The sequence below is a fragment of the Rhinolophus sinicus genome, chromosome 9 (genome assembly GCF_057876585.1).
Source record: "Rhinolophus sinicus isolate RSI-liver-muscle chromosome 9, RSI-T2T, whole genome shotgun sequence".
Taxonomy (NCBI): domain Eukaryota; kingdom Metazoa; phylum Chordata; class Mammalia; order Chiroptera; family Rhinolophidae; genus Rhinolophus; species Rhinolophus sinicus.
In genome coordinates this window covers 27007398-27026901 of record NC_142509.1, presented here as the reverse complement: position 1 = coordinate 27026901, position 19504 = coordinate 27007398, and the positions used below count along the sequence as shown (strand labels likewise).

At 51.6% G+C, this 19504-nt stretch overlaps 1 protein-coding gene across 3 annotated transcripts; it reads left to right on the top strand.

Moving 5' to 3' along the window:
- The first annotated feature begins 84 nt into the window (after positions 1-84).
- On the top strand, positions 85-16465 carry MMAB (metabolism of cobalamin associated B). Of its 3 annotated transcripts, none has more exons than XM_019757526.3 (11): positions 137-291; positions 1200-1348; positions 1464-1525; positions 3736-3829; positions 6613-6670; positions 8869-8941; positions 9201-9298; positions 9625-9689; positions 11427-11486; positions 13333-13449; positions 14087-15803. In XM_019757526.3, the coding sequence occupies exons 2-10, from the start codon at positions 1230-1232 to the stop codon at positions 13424-13426; spliced, it is 723 nt and encodes a 240-aa protein (XP_019613085.3). In that variant the 5' UTR covers positions 137-291; positions 1200-1229; the 3' UTR covers positions 13427-13449; positions 14087-15803. The 3 variants fall into 3 exon arrangements, with proteins under 3 accessions (XP_019613086.3, XP_019613085.3, XP_074177472.2); XM_074321371.2 differs by lacking the exon at positions 14087-15803 and adding an exon at positions 15810-16465 and having other exon boundaries at positions 138-291; XM_019757527.3 differs by lacking the exons at positions 1200-1348; positions 14087-15803 and adding an exon at positions 15810-16465 and having other exon boundaries at positions 85-291.
- Positions 16466-19504: the final 3039 nt, after the last annotated feature.

Sequence of the window (19504 nt, the reverse complement as noted above, 5' to 3'; positions counted from 1 at the left end):
CAGCTCTTTCCGTGAACCAATAGGAAACAAGTTCCTGGGAGTGTCCCGCCCTGGGCCGAGAGCCACAGACCAATGGGAAATGGTGGCTGACGAGTGGTGCGGCTGGTGGTAGGTGGAGTCGCCCCGCGACCTGTACTGGAGCCCGGTGGGGTCAACGCCGACAACCGCCTGGCACATGGCTGTGTGGGGCCTGGGAGGCCGCCTTGGCCTTCGCGGCTGCCTCGGCTCCCGCAGGCTACCTTGTCCCCGTTTCCAGAGCCGCGGGGTCCCGGGCGTGGAAGACGGGGACGGGTGAGTGCCTGGCTGGGAGGGTAACTCGGACACCTGCCATGAATTGTGGTGTTGTCGCCATAGTTACGTCACACTGCTGTGAGGTTACCACGGCACCTGCCAGGTGACATCTTAGTCCTGACGTCACTATGGCAGTGTGGGCCCCGTGGGAGCCAGAGACCAAGATTTCATTGCACATGTCGGAACGAAGCTCAGCTGTCATCCACAGTGCGGGGAATGAACCATGTGGGCCAAAAGGGCAGGCTGCCTGGCCTCACAGTGGTGGTTGTAGGGGCAATTCAGATTTTGACCTATCTCCAAAGCAGTTTATACTTTCAGACACAGACACACCACGTAATCTAAAGATGGTTGTCATCATAGACCTTGAAACTTACACCTCATTCCCAGACCTCAGAGCCTGTAAAGTACCATGAATTCATAATGCAGTCATATATTTCATAGATCCAGTAATTTAACACTTGAATAACTTTGTAATGTCACATTTTCATGTTGAAGTCTGTATTAAAGGTGTTATGTTGCTATTTGAAAATGCCAATTCTCGAACCTTGTTTTGGCAATTCTTTATTTCTGAGTATACTTGAAGTTTCATAGAATGGAAGTAGCCCAGTTTTCTTTTCCTGACTTGGTGGAGTAGAAGATAAGCGTTTGGGTAAGGCAGAAGCAACAGTTTTGGGTAAGGCAGATGGTCTTGGGCATGAGTCCCAGCCTTACCTTTTCCTCCCGGGGTGACCTAGGAAGGAGAGTCTCATCCTGTGAACTACAGTCTCCTCAACAGTAAGATGAAGGTCATAGATAGTGTCTGTCCTTGGGGCTGTGGGAAGATTCCAGGGATAATTTCAGGACATAATGCCAGTAATCCACTTAGCACAGTGCAGGGACTACGAAAAGTGATCTGTAAATTCTTTCAGCGGATATTTATTGGGCTTCTGCGTTGAGCAATGGACTACATCAGCGACTCCGCAGACATGGATGTGGGAAAGACACAGAGCTTGCCCACAAAGGGCTTAAAGTTAAGAGAGATGGAGGGGAAAGATGGCAACAAGAGATGGAAGCTGAGGTGGGTAGGTGCTGCCTCTGAGGCTATGAGCAGCAAGCTGGGGCCCATGGAAGGAGGTGTCCCACTGTGTACGCCACCCCCGTTCACCACCTCTTGATGTCTGTTTTCTCGTTAGGCCACAGCCTTCCTTGAAGACACCCAAGATCCCCAAGATTTACACCAAAACAGGAGACAAAGGTAGGGTGGGGACCGGTGAAAATTGCAAAGAGAGACGTGGAAGACTTCATTTTAAAGTTCTTCCAAATTCTTTGCAGCCATTAAAAAGTATGTGGCCGATCTCAGTATACATGACCAAAATGTGTGATATGAAAGATGCCCAAAATATAGTAAGTAATCAAAGCAAGTTGCAGAACAATCCAAAAACCCAAATCATTTGGATAAAAGTGTGTGTGTGTGTGTGTGTATGTGTGTGTGTGTATTCAGGTATGCATCAAACAGCCTAAAAGGTTACACCTTGGACTGTTACCTGGGAGAGAGATTGAGTTGTGGGGGAGAGGAATGGACAGAAGTGCTTTCATTGTTTACTGTAAATACTTTTATTCTATTATTTTTTTTGACTGAGCATTACTTTGAGAATATAAAAAAAAATACCAGAACATAATATGGTCCAGAAAAATGTAAGATGCAAAATACCAGTTTGATACCATTTTCTCAAGTTTAAAATGTGCGGATCTCTAGGATACTCATATATTGATTTTTGGATATATGAGTACAGCAGGTCCTCAAATAACATTGTTTTCTTCAACATCATTTCATTATAATGTTGATGAGATGCAGCAGGAACTTAACTCTTGTTTAAATCAATTAGCCTGTGGTAAAATTGGTTTTGTTCATTTTGCTCAAAGTTGCAGTTTCCAAGAACCTTTCAATGATGGTAAATGAAGACTAACTGTATACTTATATAGCAGAAGTATAAAAACATGCATCGGATGTACTCAGTGCCACTTAACTATACACTTAAAATGGTTGAATGTGGTAAATTTTATGTTATGTATTATATACCATGTTTCCCCGAAAATAAGACCTAGCCAGACCATTGGCTCTAATGTATCTTTTAAAGCAAAAATTAATATAAGAACCGGTACTGTATTATATTATATTATATTATATTATATTATATTATATTATATTATAAGACTCGGTCTTAAAACAAGAACCGGTATTATATTATGTTATATTATATTATATTATATTATATTATATTATATTATTATATTATATTATAGGACCCGGTCTTATTTTAATATAAGACCGGGTCTTATATTAATTTTTGCTCCAAAAGACGCATTAGAGCTGATGGTCCAGCTACTAGGTCTTATTTTGGGGGAAACACGGTATGCTACCACAATAAAACGAAAAAGTATGCATAGGTATGACAAACAGAAGGTGGTGTTCATGCCCTCCCGCCAAAGAACTCCAGGGTCAATCTAGTCAAATAAAGTTGGATCAGTTAGCTCATTACACCTAGGGAGACGGCATGCCATAGGCGCTATGGGGCAGCTCAATAAGAGGGTGCTAGAAAGGCCTGGCCTTTTTGTAGGTGATTTGAAGAGAGTTCAAGGAAGTGGGCTCTCTCTGGATTAGGTGATGTCAGAAGCAGGGATAATTCTGTAATTGGGTATCTTAATCATTTTATTTAGAAGGGAAGAAGGACAGCTTGGGCCTAAAGGTATCCAGTGCCTCAGGTGTAATTGATAAAGAAATAGCAGTCACTCACATTAGCCAAGAAAGGGGGACATTGGTCATTTTATAATGTTCTGTGCTCAGACGTGTTTAGGAGCATTTCCATTTTGATCTTGATCTGTCACAATCATAGAGTGGCCCATCTGATGGTGTTCTGTGAAATTGTTTGCGTTCAACAGGAGAGCACCCCACCTGTGAGGGCCAGGCCAGCACCTGGCAGCACCAAAGCCTGTCTGATAGCGCCAGGTCAGCCTGGCTGTCCAGAGCAGGTTTTCTCTTTCTCGGTGGTTGGGGGACAAAGATGGGAAAGGTGACGGAGGTAGTGATACAGAGCACTTTGATTTTATGTGAAATATAACGTATATATATTATGTACACGTGTGTTTTCTTTCTTTAGCAGGATAGTTAGGACATAATTTTTTATGTTTAAAAGCATATCAGGAAAGAAGTGAGGATAGTGATTGAAGGGTAGCAACTGAAAGGGGGTGCATGGGGCTTCTAGGGTGCTGGTCATATTCCGTTTCTTGATCTGGGTGCTGATCGCAGAGATGTTATTCAGTTAGTAGCCATTCATCAACTTGTATACTTAATGATCCAAGCATTTTTCTGTATGTATGTTATACCTCAAGTAGAAAGTTTTCTATAAAAGTGCATACAAGGGAAAAAAAAAATCTTAATTTGCGTGGCTACACATTTTTTCACAGGATTTTCTAGCACCTTCACTGGAGAAAGGAGACCCAAAGATGACCAAGTGTTTGAGGCCGTGGGAACGACAGATGAATTAAGTTCAGCCATCGGGTAAGGGCGACAGGATTGGCGCTGAGGTTGAGTTTGAATTGGGCTTTCTTCTGTACATGTAATTGACGTGAAGCTCTCAAGAGTGCTCGCTCGTCCCGGAGGCTGCCCACCCATGAACCTGCCTCGGCCTGGAAGCACCGGGGCACGTGGTCAGCCCCAAGGCTGCCGGGCTGCAGACACCTTTCCCTTTTGCGTACTCCTGTCCCATGCCATGTGAGGCGGCCCTACCCCTCCATCTCTCCTCTCTCACGCTTCAGTACATGTATACTGTTGAGGTGCATGCATTTATTAAGTGAAGGAGGTAAGTCGAGCACAGTGTACTGTGCATCAGGTGTGATCCCTTTTGTGAGCCTTGGCTTTTCAATAAGCATGTACACAGCCAGAGTTTAGGAGGTGGACTCAGGGAATTAGTCAGGATCGGCCAGGCCATGCTGTGGTAACAGACAACCCCCCAATCCCATGGCTTACAACACCCAAAGTATACTTACTTCAAGCCCATTGCCGGTTGGGTGTGTTTGGGGGCTTCATGACATCATTCTGGGTCCCAGTTTGGCAGGACAGCCTCTGTCTAGAACAACACCAGTAATTGTAACAGAGAGAAAAGAGATCGTGCCAAAGCTCACACTGTCTCTTCAAGTTTCCATGAAGTGACATCATAGCTGCTCACGTTTCATTGGCCAGAGCTAGTCACATGGACACACCAGACAGCATTGCTGTGGGAGGGGCAACAAATATTTGAGAACAGTTGTCCAGTCCTCCAAGCTCAGCAAACTGTTGACAGTGTGAGCGGCCCTTAGCTCAAGTGCCGGTTCAGGAGCTTGGTTGAGGCCTTGTGGGTGAAAGTCACGGGAATCAGACAGACCTGGCTTCAAATTGTCTATCACTGCTGACTGGCTGTGTGACTTCAGGCAAATCACCTGGCCTCTCTGAGCCTCCGTTTCCTGTTCTGTCATATGATCATAGTAATATGGTTCTTATTAGGATTGAATGAGACAATTCCATGTTTCACCCTTAAGATAGCATTTAGTGCCAGTAATAATAATGCCAGCTATTATTATTATTAAAACTTAACCTGCTCATGGCTTCCATTTTCAAGGATGGGCCTGACTAAGTGAGATCTTCAGGACAGATCATTGGAGGTGTAGATAGTCTTTCAGCAGAGTAAAGAAGGCAGACCCCTTGGTGTGTGGGGAAGGTGAGGGGCAGGGAGGTGGGGACAGGCAGACACAAGAGGAAGTGGGCAGAGGGGAGGGAAAGGCAAGTTCTAGCATCAGCTGCCTAAAATTAGCAAATCATCAAGCCATCATCTCTCAGCTGATGTGGGACATTGGCGAAACCTCAGTTGGGGATTTTTCCTTTGTCAGATGTTGCTCGAACATCTCTGTATGCCAGGCACTGATAAGCAGAGAGCCTCAGCCCTGCCTTCGTGGCCACAGTCCCAGGGACAGGGGCGGGGTGCAGACAGACACTAAAGAGGCACCTCCAAGTGGTGGGAGCTGGGCTGGGGCAGGCACCAAGGAGGGGCCTCCAGCTAGCTGGCATCATGGGAACATCCTTAGTGAACAGATATTCTCAGCACCTGTTACGTGCCAGGCCTGAGGCATCCAGCTGTGAGGGACAGACTGTGTGTGTCCCGTCTGCACAGCCCTTGCTTGCGTCCAGAGGGGAAGCCCGACACTAGACAGCTAATTACACATTTGTTTATTTAGTTCTAGTTGTAAGATGGGCTAGGAGGATGTGCTGGTGGTTCTTCACCTGCCCTTTCTAAGCCATTCTCCACCCTCCTCTTTGGCTCTGTGCCTGGAATGCTGGCCTTTATCACCTGGTGACTGTTTCACCCCCATTCCCTTGCCCTCTGGCTCTGGTGGGTCCAGCCCGTGGAAGGCACCAGCAGGAGATGGGATAGTGGGTGGAGAGGTGCAGGAGTATTTCTTGCCTGCTCCCCCGCTGTGTATGGCTCTGATGGTGGCTGGCTCTCCACCTACTCTCCCCCAGCTGCATGGTCCTGGGGGTGGCCCCCACCGAGAATCCGGCTCTCTCCAGGGTTGGCAGTACCTTTGACCCTCCCTGGCTCCTTCAGGCTCCTGCTTTTGCTGACCTTTGCCATCCATCGTCAGTTTCTATAATTCTTCCCATGTTCGGGAAGCTCACCTCCGGGAACCCTTTGAAAGCACCACTATCTGTTCCCGCCAGGATCCTGATGGTACAGAAGGGGAGTGCAGAGTTCTGAGGGAGGCCACGGCCGCCAGGGTCCTCACCTGCATCTGGGGCACTTTGCTTTCCCTGCCCATTCCCACCTTACCAGGAAACCCCCTAAGCTTTTAAAGTCCCAACCCCAGCATCGCTTCCTCCAGGAAGCCCTCCCTGAACCCTAGCCAAGACCAGGTTTCCCAGGAATCTAGCGCTTTCCTTCAGAGCACTGACTTCAGTTTGCAACTTTACCTTCAGTCACGTAATATTCAATTCAGGTCTTCCTCCTGCCAAACAGAGCCTGTGTCACCTCTGCTCACCACCAAATTGCCTGGGCCGGGCCAGAGTAGACACTGAAAAAGGAATTACCGACTGAATGAGTAATGAGTCTAAGAGAAGGCATTTTGAGAAACAACTACCCTTAACCAAATGGAAGGTTATGATGTTCTTATTGTCAGCAAGAAAAATAGCACGGTGGCTATTAGAGCCAAATTATCTAAACGGCCTATCACCTGAGAATCTATTTCCTTAGAGCAAGACAGGGCCTGGGGACATCATATTAGAGGCAAATTCTTTTTCCTTCTTTCTCATAGGTTTGCTATGGAATTAATCACAGAGAAGGGCCACCCGTTTGCTGAAGAGCTTGAGAAAGTGAGTAACGTCGTCTCCCACCAAGCTGGGATTTTTTTATCCCTGCGGCCTGGTGGCCGTAACTGGTTTTGCCATCTGACGATGGCTTCCTCTCTGTGTCACCTGGGACCTGTCACTCTTCCTCTGTGAGCCTCAGTTTCTCCATCTGTATAATGGGGACATACGGAGATAATCCTCCCTCCCAGGCGAGTGATGAGGATTGCACTAAAAGAGGGAAATGTAAAGTGCGGTGGTCTCACCCTGGGGCAGTTCTACCTCCCAGGGGACATTTGGCAATGTCTGGAGACATTTTTGATTGTCACAACCGGAGGTGGAGTTGCCACTGGCATCTAGTGGGTGGAGGCCAGGGATGCTGCCAAATGTCCTATGGTGCACAGAACAGCCCCCACCACAAAGAAGGACCCGGCCCAAAATGTCAGTAGCACCGAGGTTGAGAAACTGGAAGCCTGGCTGCAGTAAGCCCTTACCCAGGGAGTTTATCGTTATTAGTATGACTGTTTGGCTCCTTAGGCACTGGAAGCTCTGACCCCCAGAGAGGACTTCAGAAACGGAGGCAGGGACTCCCTACCTACACACACAGGATGAAGCGTCAGTCCACATGTTGACCTGAGTCTTTGGGAACTGCTCCCTGGAGGGCTGATCGTCAGCCCGCTTCCAGACCAGGCTGGAGCCTCCTCGGGCTCCTGGGAGCAGGTGGAGGGCAGTGAGGGGGCTGCGGAAGGATGCGAGGCCTCTGCCGCTGGGACGTTCTGTGAACGAGTCACCTCCCGTGTGACGGAGGGCAGTTTTCAGCCTCGTAATGGGAACCTAACTGTTCCCGTCCAGTGGTCATCTCTGTCTGCTGTGCTCATCTGAGTGGGGCTTGCAGAGGGAAAGCTGGGACAGCGACACGATGAGCACACCTTGTGCGCTAGCCCCCCGTCCTTTGGGTCACAGCTTTCACGTCACTGCTGCCAGGGGCCTTCCCTGGCCACGCCCACCTCCAGCTGGGTGTGCGCCTCTCCCAGGTTTCCACAGCTCCTGTGCTTCGCACTCCAATAGCAGGCGTCACCCGGAGTGTCAAACCGCCCAGTCCCCTGCCTTTCTCCCCACCTGCCCAGGGCATCCTGATGTTGCAGACTGTGATTTGTTCATATGGGGGGGGGGGCCAGTCTGGTCCCCAGGGGCTGCGGGAGAATGCCAGGCAGCCTGTTTGCTGCCTTCCTCGCATCTCCCCATTTGATCCGCGCAGGAGTCCAGAAGGAGCGACTTGCCCAAGGCCCCACAGCCAGGGATTAGTGGAGCTGGGACCCGATTCCCAAACCAGAGCCAACTCTCTCCAGCATTACCTGGGGTGATCGCCGCAGGTGCCAGCCACTGGGCCATATTGTTTCCCCCCTTCCACCAGAAGCCACAGGCACCAGGTGGCCACTGAGTCACCCAGGGTCTGCTGGTCGGTGGCCCACGGAGGGTCTCGTCCCCTGCTGGGTGGGGAGCCTTTCAGTTCATCTGCTGTGCCCTCCTCCTGGCACACGTCACAGTGGCCATCTTAACAGAAATCGAAGACCTCCACTCTCCCCACAGCTCACCATCCAGCTCGCGTGGACCCAGCCGGACAGAAAGTCAGAGGCGGTGTTTGTGGGTCTCATCGGCACAGGAGCCCCATCGGTCATTTGTCAGGCAGGGGCCTGGAGTCCTTTCCCCAGAGCTCAACAGGCCACCTCTGTTCTAAGCAAAGCCCCTTGCTCCTGCCGCTCAGAGCAGAGGCCTCACCCAGCCATGCTTCCTGCCCCTCAGCTGCCCATGTTCTCAGAGATCCTGGCCTTTATCATTGAGAAAGCATCGTCATATGTGGTCTCCTGGCCCCACAGTTACAGGTTAGAAAACCAAAGCTGTCTGTTCAGAGAAAGAAAAAAACCTCCCAGGGCCCAGGCACCTGGGAGGCAAGGGTGGGGATAGGAGACCCTCTTGGCCACCCCTGGACATTTTCTGTAACCTAGTCGTCCCCAAGGAAGCCAGAGCCCCTCTCAACAGGGCTGGCGTCCAACGTCCTGAAGGTTCAGACAGGTTGCTAATTAGCCTTTAAATGCCAGCTAATGAAAGGTTCTGACAGTCCCCGTGTGTCCTGCGCGTCAGGAGGCAGCTGTGCACGTGGGCCCATTATCCCCGCTGGGCCTGCCGTGAATAGACCTTCATTCCTGCCTCTGTTGCTTCCCCAGATCCAGTGCTCACTGCAGGACATCGGCTCTGCCCTGGCGACACCACGTTCCTCGGCCAGGGAGGCTCACTTAAGTAACTCTCTGAACCCACTGTGTGTGTCCACAGGGCTCTACAGGGGGCTAGGCCCAAGGCGGGGTGAAAGGGGGACTCTCCTGAGTGTCACCTGCGACCCCTGTCAGCCGGGCTGTAGACCCTGAGAGGAAAGGAACCTTTCAAGACACTGGAAGTGGTTTGGAGGGCACCAGGCAGGGGGCACATGGGGGAGGTTTCCTTGATGCTCCGGCCAGCGATGGGCCTCATGGCTGTGTCCTTCTGCTCCCTGACCCCTCAGGACACACCACGTTCGAGGCGGGGCCCATCCTGCAGCTGGAGAAGTGGATTGACAAATACTCCAGCCAGCTCCCCCCTCTCACGGCTTTCATTCTGCCTGTACGTACTGGGCAGTCTCCACCTGGGGGTGAGGGGGCGGGGGGAGCTGCCGGCCGAGCGTCTTAACAAAAACACATGGGTGTTGAATAAATCCCCTCTTTAATTTTTAGTAGTGACAGAAGCTCCCCTCTAGACCCTCCCCAGCTCGGCCCATTCTGGACAGGGGTGCCCAGTGGGTGCCTCCCAGCAGGGCCCCATGAAGGCAAAACACTGCCCACTGAGTGGCGGGTCCGGTGTATCCATCTGTCCGTTTGAGGAGCTCCCTTTCTACAGTGGGCACACCACCTACCCCTTTGCTCCGGCCATCACCCACTTTCTCCTTTCAGTCGGGAGGCAAAAGCAGCTCTGCACTGCATTTCTGTCGGACTGTGTGTCGCCGAGCTGAGAGACGGTAAGGGGCCCAGGGCAGAGGGAGTGGGATCCTGGTCGGAGCGGGAGGCAGCTGCATGCAAAGAGTGCCGCCCAGCCACCTGGTGACAGGGTCTTTCCCAGCACCTCCACCGTGCCAGGTGGACACCAAGCCAGACCAAGTGCCTATCCTCAGAGCACTGCATTGCGCAGGGCAGACAGCAACCTGTGACCAGACAAATGACAGATGATGGGCTTGTAGAGAAACAAGCAGTTGTGGATGAACAGAGGGGAGGAAGTCCTAGTGGGTTTAGTTGGTTATTTATAATTATAACACTCCAATTCCAAAGGGTATTCAGTGAAAATTCTCTCCTGTGCCCCAGCTCCCTCATTCCTGGGGGTTCATTTAAATGAGGCAGTTTGAGTGGAGCAGAAATGAGTGCCGAGCCCACACCATGATAAGCGCTGTGCAGGAGGGTGTGGGGCACCAGAGTGACCCAGGCTGGGTGCAGGGAGGGTCTCCAGTCATCCTGCGGGAGCCAAGAATGGAAGGATTGGGGTAAAGGGGATGGAACAGTGTCAGGGGAGAAACAGCAGCTGCACTGAAGGGACAGAAAGGCCAAGTGTCTGGATCCACAGTGAGAGGCGTAGGGCACGATGAGGCCTCGCTGGGCAGGGCCTCTCGTAAGCCCAGAAGGGTCTGCCTTTCTCCAGAGAGTAACAGGAAGCCATGATGGGCATTAGGCCACAGGGTGACTCGAAAGGGTCCTGCTGCCTGCTGGGTACAGAAGGACCCAGAGGGCCCCACATGAGTGTGGGCCCCAAGTAGAAATGGTCAATAGACCAGCCACTTGTTATCCCAAACTCCCCAGCTCAGAGTTGGGGAGAGGAGGGACCCCCAGAAGCTACTGACAGCCTTTTCAAGGAAACTTAAGAATAATTGCAAAATCTCTGTTTCCACCACTCAGACCAGGCTGCCACCCAACTTGATAGAGAAATGGACAGAAAGCCCTACCTTGATGTAACAGGCAGGGCTGAGCTGGGCACGTTATAGTCATTATTTCATTGATTCTTCACGACTCTGGGAGAGAGGTGGGGGCAGCCCCCACTTCACAGGAGTCAGGAAGTCAGGGCTCAGAGAGGTGACATGGCCAGGATCACCCAAGAGGCCCATGGCACAGTCTGGATTTGAGCCCGGGTCTGTCCAGTCCAAATCCGAGTTCTGTCCATCACCCCACATCTTAAAGGTCTCATCCTTCATGAGAGGCTCTTGGACCCAAGTGGTTCCTAAAGGGATCCTGGGTAACAGGAAGAGCTTTGGCTTCAAAAGAAGAAAAAAAATCATTTGTACAAAGCCATGCACATCAGCCATGCTCATAATAACAAAAAATTGGAGACAACCCAAAGGCCACAGTGGAGAGTGGCCAAGCAGAGGGTGGGCCCTCAGTCTACCAGAAAGGAGTGTGCAGATGTGCCTGCAGGACACCACCGGGTGAAAAAGCCCCTTGGGCAGGGGACACAAACCCAGAGCCTCGTTTTGGGGAGAGTGTCTCCTGGCAAGGGCTTTGCAGCAGAGGTGATGTGTGCAAAAGGCTTAGCAAGGGCCTCCCCCATTGTTGATGTCCCCAGACCGCAGGCCACAGCCTCGAATGTCCCCATAGACTGGCACAAACACCAGACCAGGCAGTAGCTGCCAGACACGCCAGCGTGGGACCGAGCCCTGGGTCCTGCAGTGCGTTGATCCCCTAAGTTAGTGATGCCGTGTGTCCTCCCTTTGCAGCGTGGTGCCTCTTGTCCAAGCGGGTGAGACGGATGCCAACGTGGCCAAGTTCTTAAACAGGTACTTAGGTGGGATTTGGAGTCTCCTCTGAAGAGTGAACCACGTGGCGGGGAGGTGACCACAACAAAATGGGCCTCGCTCATCTCTTCGCAGAGGGCCTGCTGTGTGCCAGGCATGGTGCTGGGCAGGGAGATGCAGCTGAGAACAAGGCAGGGACCGTCCCTGTCCCTGGAGAGGTGCAGATCTTGTTGGGAGAGGCCGCTGTAAAAACCAGCCAAGAGAAACATCGGAACAAAGGGATAGTGCAGCAGCAAGGGGCCCGCGTTGAGGCTGGGTAACCAGGGAGGCCATGGGAAGTATGGTGGTGGCTGACCAAGGAGCCCAGGCAGGAGTCCCTGCGAGGCCCCCGAGCAGTGTGAGCTGAGGAGACAGCCAGGCAAAGTGAGCTCAGGTCCATCTGGGCCCAGGCTCCTGGCACAGGACCTGGTGAGCTGATGGCCCAGGGAGGGCCCCTGCAGCCCATCACTCAGCCTCCGAGGCCACAGCGGGCCCGAGGCCTGCTCCACTGGGTCTGCTCCAGCCTTGGCTTTTGCAGTTCCCGTATGGGCAGGGGCAGGTCAAGAGCTGGGGGACCCCTGCGAGATGTCCTGGGTGTCTAGAGAGTGACCTCACATCCGGGATCTGGCCCCTTCCTATGGTCACTCCTTTCACAGGTACGTGGCCTGGGCTGTGAGGGGTCCTGACTAGCTCCTTTCCTCCTGGGAGGCGAGTGATCCTGACGGGGAGTGAGGCACGTTCCATTCATCATCACAGCACCAATGCCTGGGGGGAGCCCTGACAGTCCTACAGGTGTTGTGAGGACCCAGTCAGTTCATTCCCTCAGCCAGGGAGGCATCACTGAGTGGATAAGAAACAAACACGAGCCACCAGGCTTTAGAAGGAAGGGGACCTAATCCTGGGGGCAGCAGGGGTGGGCAAGGTTCTGGCAGGACCTGGCACGGAGCTGGCCTCAGTGGATAGAGGTGGGGCAGGGGGAGATGGAGGAAGTGGTCATCAGTGGTCAGCATGCAAACAAGAAGTGCAGGAGGGAGAGGTGGAGAGCTGCATGAACCCCCTGCAAGCACCGTAAGGGCCGGCTCGGTGTCTCCTTTTGTATTTCTTCTGCCTCAACTCCTGCCCACAGGCCCCATCCCTGGGGGTTCAGCAAGAAGGGAGAGGCAGACGAGGGCCTAGCAGGCCAGTGCTTCTCAACCGGGACACCTGGCAGTGTCTGGAGACATGTTTGGTTGGCACAGCTGGGTGGGGGTATTACTGGCATTGAGTGAGTAGAGACCAGGGATGGTACCCGACGTTCCGCGATCCACAGGACAGTCCCTTTCCCCCCACCACAAAGAATGAGCCCGCGGTCAGTAGCCCCGAGGATGAGAACCCCACCCTAGGCCTCCTCTGCCCAAAGTGTCACCTGGGTACAGGTCAGACCTGCAGAATCCCAGGCCTGGCCCAGCGCCCCTCCCCGCCAATCAGAATTTGCACCTCTCTGGGATCCCCAGGGGACTCATGTGCATGCTCCAATTTGGGGGTCACCAGCTCCGGTCACTGGACAGTATAGAAACTAGCCCAGGGCATGGCCCAAAGTCGCCAGCCCTGTGAGGTGGCTCGCGGGTAGCGGCCTTGTCCTGTAGGAGCCGCCCCAGCTCTGGCGCCACAGTCGGGCACTTGGCTCGCACAGAAGCTGGCTCCGAGTGCCATCCATCACGCCCAAGTTGACCGAGCACCCGCTGTCCTGCCTGATGCTCCTGGGGCCGTGTGATTTATATTTCCTCCTTGAAGGCTAATATGGGAAGGACCCAGTTAGCATTGATTGCTCAGCTCAGATTATTCCGTCTGTTTCTCTCTGTCCCTCCAGACTCAGCGACTATCTCTTTACGTTAGCCAGATATGCAGCCATGAAGGAGGGGAAACAAGAAAAAATATACAAGAAAAATGACCCATCGGCCTGAACCTGCGGCACTTGAAAATAATGGTAAGGGGGAGCTTTGTAGACCCCTCGGTGGTGACAGTGACAAGATGAAAAGAAGTTTGCCCTTTGTGTCCTGATTCCTGAAGGTCTCACCCGGAGGGGCTGGAAGCTGGTCTTTTGTCCAGACTCAGCTGCCTTTCAGACCCCGTGCCACTTCCCTCAAGGAGCTGTGGCTGCTGGAGAATTCCACCCCCACTTCCCCCGGGCTCTCCTTGGTGTCAGAGAAAGTGGGAAGAATTCAGTATTGCAGAAAAGAAAGGTAAAGCGAGTGATGCAATGAGAAGAAGCCACACAGAACAAAGAATAAAAGTGGGAAAGGCTTGAACCATGTGGGGGGGGGGGAGAGCCCTTCCACTGCCAACTCAGCTTGTTTAAGGATTTGGAGTGGGACCAGAGGCACTTGGAAATGTAATGGTGATTTACCTGTGCCAAAGGGGCTTTAAATGTCACATGTATAAAGGGAAAGGCAGACAGGATTTGGAAGTTTAGTCACCTCTGAGCCACCCATCACCGCCTAAATGTGGGGGAGGGACAGCTGCAGATTGACAGGCCAGGCCTCGGAAACACACTTGGGCAGACAGGTGCGTGGCGGGGGTGCAGCCTGGAGAAGCCTCTCTCACAGGATCCCTCCCCCATCCAGGACTGGAGGCCCTGGTGAGAGAAACACCACCTAAAGGAGGGTATGTCCTGCCCAAGCAGATGGTGTCCCGGGGCTGAGGTGGAGCGTATTCAGCTCAAGCAGTAAGATCTCCTGTTCCCAGCGAGGCCGACACAGACGAGACTTATTTCCCTGATGTTGCACTTGGCTGGTTTATGCCTCTGAGATCCATGCCATTGCTGTATTTTATTTCACGTGTCACCACTGCTCCCTCCTGCTATGAAACCACACTGCCAGTGCCAGCTGTGTCCTTGGGCAGGGGGATATTTATGAAGGGCGAGGAGGCAGCCCTGAGAACCTGAAGAAGCCACGCTGCTAATTGCAGGAAATGACTTCAGAAGGGCAGGCTCTTGCTAACTCTCAAGACTGAACTGCCTGTGCACTCCATTCAGCAATCATTTACTTACTGAGTGCCTGCTTCACATGAGACACCAGCAAGGCCCGTCCAGGACACAGGTCACTCCGTTGTCCTTGCCCGCCCATCAGCCAACGTTAAAACTGTCAGTCACGTGCATATTTTTGCTTTGGCGCTCACCACCTCGCCTGCTAATTTTGCTGGAAGAACATTTACCTTTCAGACCTTCTGGGGCCTTTTGTTCCCAGCAGGCGTGGCGGGCCCCCGTCAGCCTTGGGCAGAGCGGCTGAGGTGTAAGGGACCGTGAGTGAAAGTGAAAACTCTCCCGACGTGACCATGTGGGGTGCCTCCCTGTAGTCTCTGTGGTTGGCACCGGGCCTGGTACCATAGCAGGTGCTCGGTGTTTATGCACAGAATGAAAACAGTGAAAGCACGAGCGCTTCAGGGCAATTGACAGTGGTTAAGTGCCCCATCTGAGAGCCGGCGCTCGGGCTGAGCTGGGAGGCGTGTTCCACAAGCTTGCAGCGAAAGGCTCAGTGCACTCGGTTCTGCCCTCCTCCAAGTCTTTCCAGAAGGAGCAGGACGTGGGTGGTAAAACAACAGTCCTGCGCTCCTGGCTACGATGAAACATACCCCCACAAAGAACAAGAGAAGCTCTTTGTGTAAATATAGCATCCTAAAGTGACGCTCTTTGAAACAAGGCTATTTGCCTGTCGCCAAATCCCGTCCCCACCAGCCCTTGCTGGGAGCGGCTGTTGCAGGCCAGATGTTTCCCGGGTTCCCAGGTCTCCCTCTGCATCTGCCCTTCACCAGCAATGTTCCCAGAGAGACAGCCCTAGGGCAGGGCAGGCTTGGCATCTCTGGAGGTGTGTCCTGTGTCACCAACCTGGGTAAAACAGGAATTCTGCGTGGGGGACCTGGAGGATGGTTTAGTTGGAAACGTTTGCTCTTCTGCAGCGCCTTACGAAGCCGTATTGGAGCCTAAGGCAAAAGGCAACACGTGCACCCCATGCACACGTAACAAGATATCCACGTCCTGAAGTCGGTCAGAGGAGTTAACGAAAACTCCAGTCAAACCACGGGACCGTAAAGCCCAATCTATTTGCACACCACTGTCAACCGTCGTCCATGATTGTCCCCACTGCACAGTAATACAGGGTTGGAAAAGAAACATCAGGCTGCTTTATTTAAAGTCGTGATACCTTATTGATCATAAGATTTTTTGTGTACATAACTTTGATTTTAAAAAATACTGTGTGAAAGGATTGCTTATGTTGATTACCGGGGATTTGGGCGCACCCAGACATTTTGCACCCAAGACAGTGCTTTACCTGCTTCCCCCTACTCCAGGTCCAGCTCTCGGGAACACATTAAGTACCGTTGCCAGAGATGAGCGGATGGCTAGATATCCCATCGCAGAGGACCCCACCGTGGTCACGCCAGCACCCGGCTTCATCTCCTGTAAACCCCACAGCAACCTTGAAGGAGACGCTTGTATGCTGTCGCTTTGCAGGTGAGGAAACGGGCTCAGAGAAACCAACTTGTCTCAGGGAGTCAGCGCCTAGATGGGGGCCCAGGCAGTGGCCTTGTGACTCCTGGCCCAGTGCTCTTCGCCTCCCTCCCAGTCGCCACTTGACAGTCGTTTTAATCACGACCTGGACCGCCGAGAACAATGTCAGGCCTAATAGATTCTGCTGTCTCATTTCTCAACCTAGTTTCCCTTAACTGATATTTCATGGCTATTGTTAATGTGCATTTTTCACCGAGTAATTTTCACAGCCCGAACTTGTAACACATCCCAATGACAAACGTTCCCAGTTCCGAATCTCCCATCAGCGGCAATGTCACCCTCACCTCCTCCCCGGCACCTTCCTCCGACAGCCCATCCAGTTTTATGATCGCTGTGTCCCAGTTATCACTACTGAACCTTTAAGAATCCAGACGCATTTCAAGTTTAATTGAATAAAATTCTTTGTATAATAAATTCTGCGTGAACGCTACATAAATCAGTGCCTGGAAGGATTTGCAGTTTGTCCCCCGCTTTAGACCAGGCCCGGGAATCCCACTGGCAATACTGGACCCAGGCTGGTCCAGTCTTCCTTATCGAGGGGACTAGATTCGCCTTTGCAGCCCAACTGGGGGTGCAGTTTTCATTTGCGTTGACCTGTTGCTTCTCTTGTCTTGTGGAAGACACACATGAGCTCGAGCAGCAGCAGGGAACGAGCAGGTTGGGCACACCCGGGAACTTTGGGGATGTCTCTTGTATTCTCCCACTCCTCAGAATCAGAAACTTCTGTGAAGGCTACACTCCCCCTAGATACATGCGCACAGACGTGTCCACGGTTTGCACACTATTTGAGGAAGTCTGTGGGAGCCCTAGGCAAGGACCCATGTTCTAGAATGGCCAGGGCAGCCTCCTCTTCAGGAGCGAATCGGACTGACAAGGCTGCCTGCTCCAGCAGCCTCTGTGGGGTGTGTATGGCTCCAGCCTTGACGTATGAGAAAGGAGCATTTGGGGTTGGCCGGGGAGGCTGTTGAATGACCTTTGATGCTTGCAAGCCTGCAGGGCACCGAACAACAGTCAAATGCACGCCTTGGGTGGTGGCCTCCGGCAGACTCAAGTTCAAGACCAGCTCTGTCCCTTCCTAGCTCCATGATTCTGGGCAAGTCATTCCATCTTTCTCAGATTTGCTTCTTCATCTGTAAAATGCGAATGATAAAACAGTAGTCCCTTCTTATCCATGGGGTATACATTCTAAGACCGCCAGGGGATGTCTGAAACCGTGGGTAGTACTGAGACATATATACTGGGGGTGCCAAAAAAATATATAGACATTTTAAAATGTGTATAAGTTTTTTTGACTTTTTTTGGCACCCTCTGTGTATATACTATGTTTTTTCCTATACATCCATACCTATAATAAAGGTTAGTGTACAAATTAGGCACAGTAAGAAATTAACAGTGTGTAATAAAAACAATTATGACAATATACTATAATAAAAGGTATGTGAATATGGTCTCTCTCTCTCTGATGACGGAGACGGCTACTAAGTGACTCACGGGCAGGGAGTATACGCAGCATGGAGACACTGGACAAAGGGCTGATTCACGCCCTAGTTAGGACAGAGCAAGATGGCACAAGATTTCATCAGGCTACTCAGAATGGTGCACAATTTAAAATGTGTTAACCATACCTGGAATTTTCCATTTAATAGTTTTGGACTGCGGTTGACCGCAGACAGGTAACTGAAACCATGGAAAGCAAAACCACAAATAAGGGGGGACTACCATATTGTCTACCGAAAAGGGCCACTGGGCAAGTTTAAGGAGGCAATATTTATTATAAAAGGATTTAGCACTCCTCTGGCGTAGATGAGCTGCCATTATTATAGACAACGATAAGACGATGATGATGATGATTTGAATTCAAGTTCCGGCCCTGCCACTTCTTTTTTTTTTTTTTTTTTTTTCTTTTTTTTAAGATTTTATTGGGGAGGAGAAACAGGACTTTATTGGGGAACAGTATGTACTTCCAGGAGTTTTTTCCAAGTCGTTGTCTTTTCAGTCTTAGTTGTGGAGGGCGCAGCTCAGCTCCAGTTCAAGTTGCTGTTGCTAGTTGCAGGGGGCAGAGCCCACCATCCCTTGCGGGAGTCAAGGAATCAAACTGGCAACCTTGTGGTTGAGAGCCCACTGGCCCATGTGGGAATCGAACTGGCAGCCTTCGGAGTTAGGAGCATGGAGCTCTAACCGCCTGAGCCACCGGGCCAACCCTGGCCCTGCCACTTCTTAGCTGAGTCACCTTAAGTCGTTTAACCAGTCTTAGCCTCAGTCTTCACCTTTTATAACGGGGGATGATACCAACTTCCAGGGTTCAGGGAATAAGTCTGGCACATGGTGGCAGCTCAAAAAGAAGTAGCTTGGTCGTTGAATCATGTTTTATTCTTTTCAAAGCATTTTCAAGTAGCTCGGGCCCAGGTGAAGCAAAGAGGCCCACTGAGCAGCGCTTCTGGTTCGTTTCGACTTGCCGAGGGCAAAGGAGACAGGTGACTTCACTAGGGTTTGGTACCAGTCAGCCTGGGGGACATCACTCCAGGAACACCATACCAAAGTGAAAGGGAGAGGTGACTGGGTCACAGAGCAGTGAGAGCTGAAAGGGATCTCAGATGATTACCCCATTTACAGATGAGCGAACTGAGGCCCAGAGAGGAGAAATGACTTTCTCAAAGTCACACAGCTCTAGGAGGTGAAGCTAGGCTTTCAATTGGAGCTGTTTGCCTCCAAACCCCATAACTAGCATTTATTATCACGTAGCTACATGCTCAACTGTACCACAAAGCCAGGTCTTTTATGTGTCGTCTTAATTCTCAGAGCCCTACAAGGTGTGTACAGTTATTCTCCCCATTTCACAGGTGAGGAAACAGATTCAGAGGCAGTGAAGTCTTTGCTCAGAATCACGCAGTGTCCGCTGGGGTGATGAGGATGGTTATAATGATACCATTATACACAGCTGACATTTATTGACTTCTTACATGCAGAACTTTTGAAACTGTCACCACAGCAATACAAGAACAATTCCTTGTGTGCTTAGCAATTACTCCCACAGCAGCCCCATCAGGTAGATAGTAGTATCTCCATTTCAGATACAGGCACCGACACAGAGGCACTGGGAGACGGCACCTTGGCCTGTGTCGCACAGTGAAGAAGAGGCCAAATTCGGATTTGAACGTGGATCTGCCTACCTCCAGCACGTTCTTACTTCTCCGTGGTGACACATGCTATTCGATGTCTCCCCGTGGGCTGTAGCAGAGCCAGGACAAGAACGGTCTTCAGACTCCCACGGCGGGGGGTGGGGCATCTTGGGACATCGGCGGTAAGGATGTGATTGACGAAGTGGTGCAGGGGAGGAGAAGAGGGTGCCATAAACCTGGGAGGACCCACCTGACCCGGCCACAAGCTACCTGAGTGAGAAGCAGGCACCGTCAGGGTGGAGGCAGCCTGGAGAATTGATTGAATAAATCTCAGAAAGGCGTCCAGCTGACTCAGG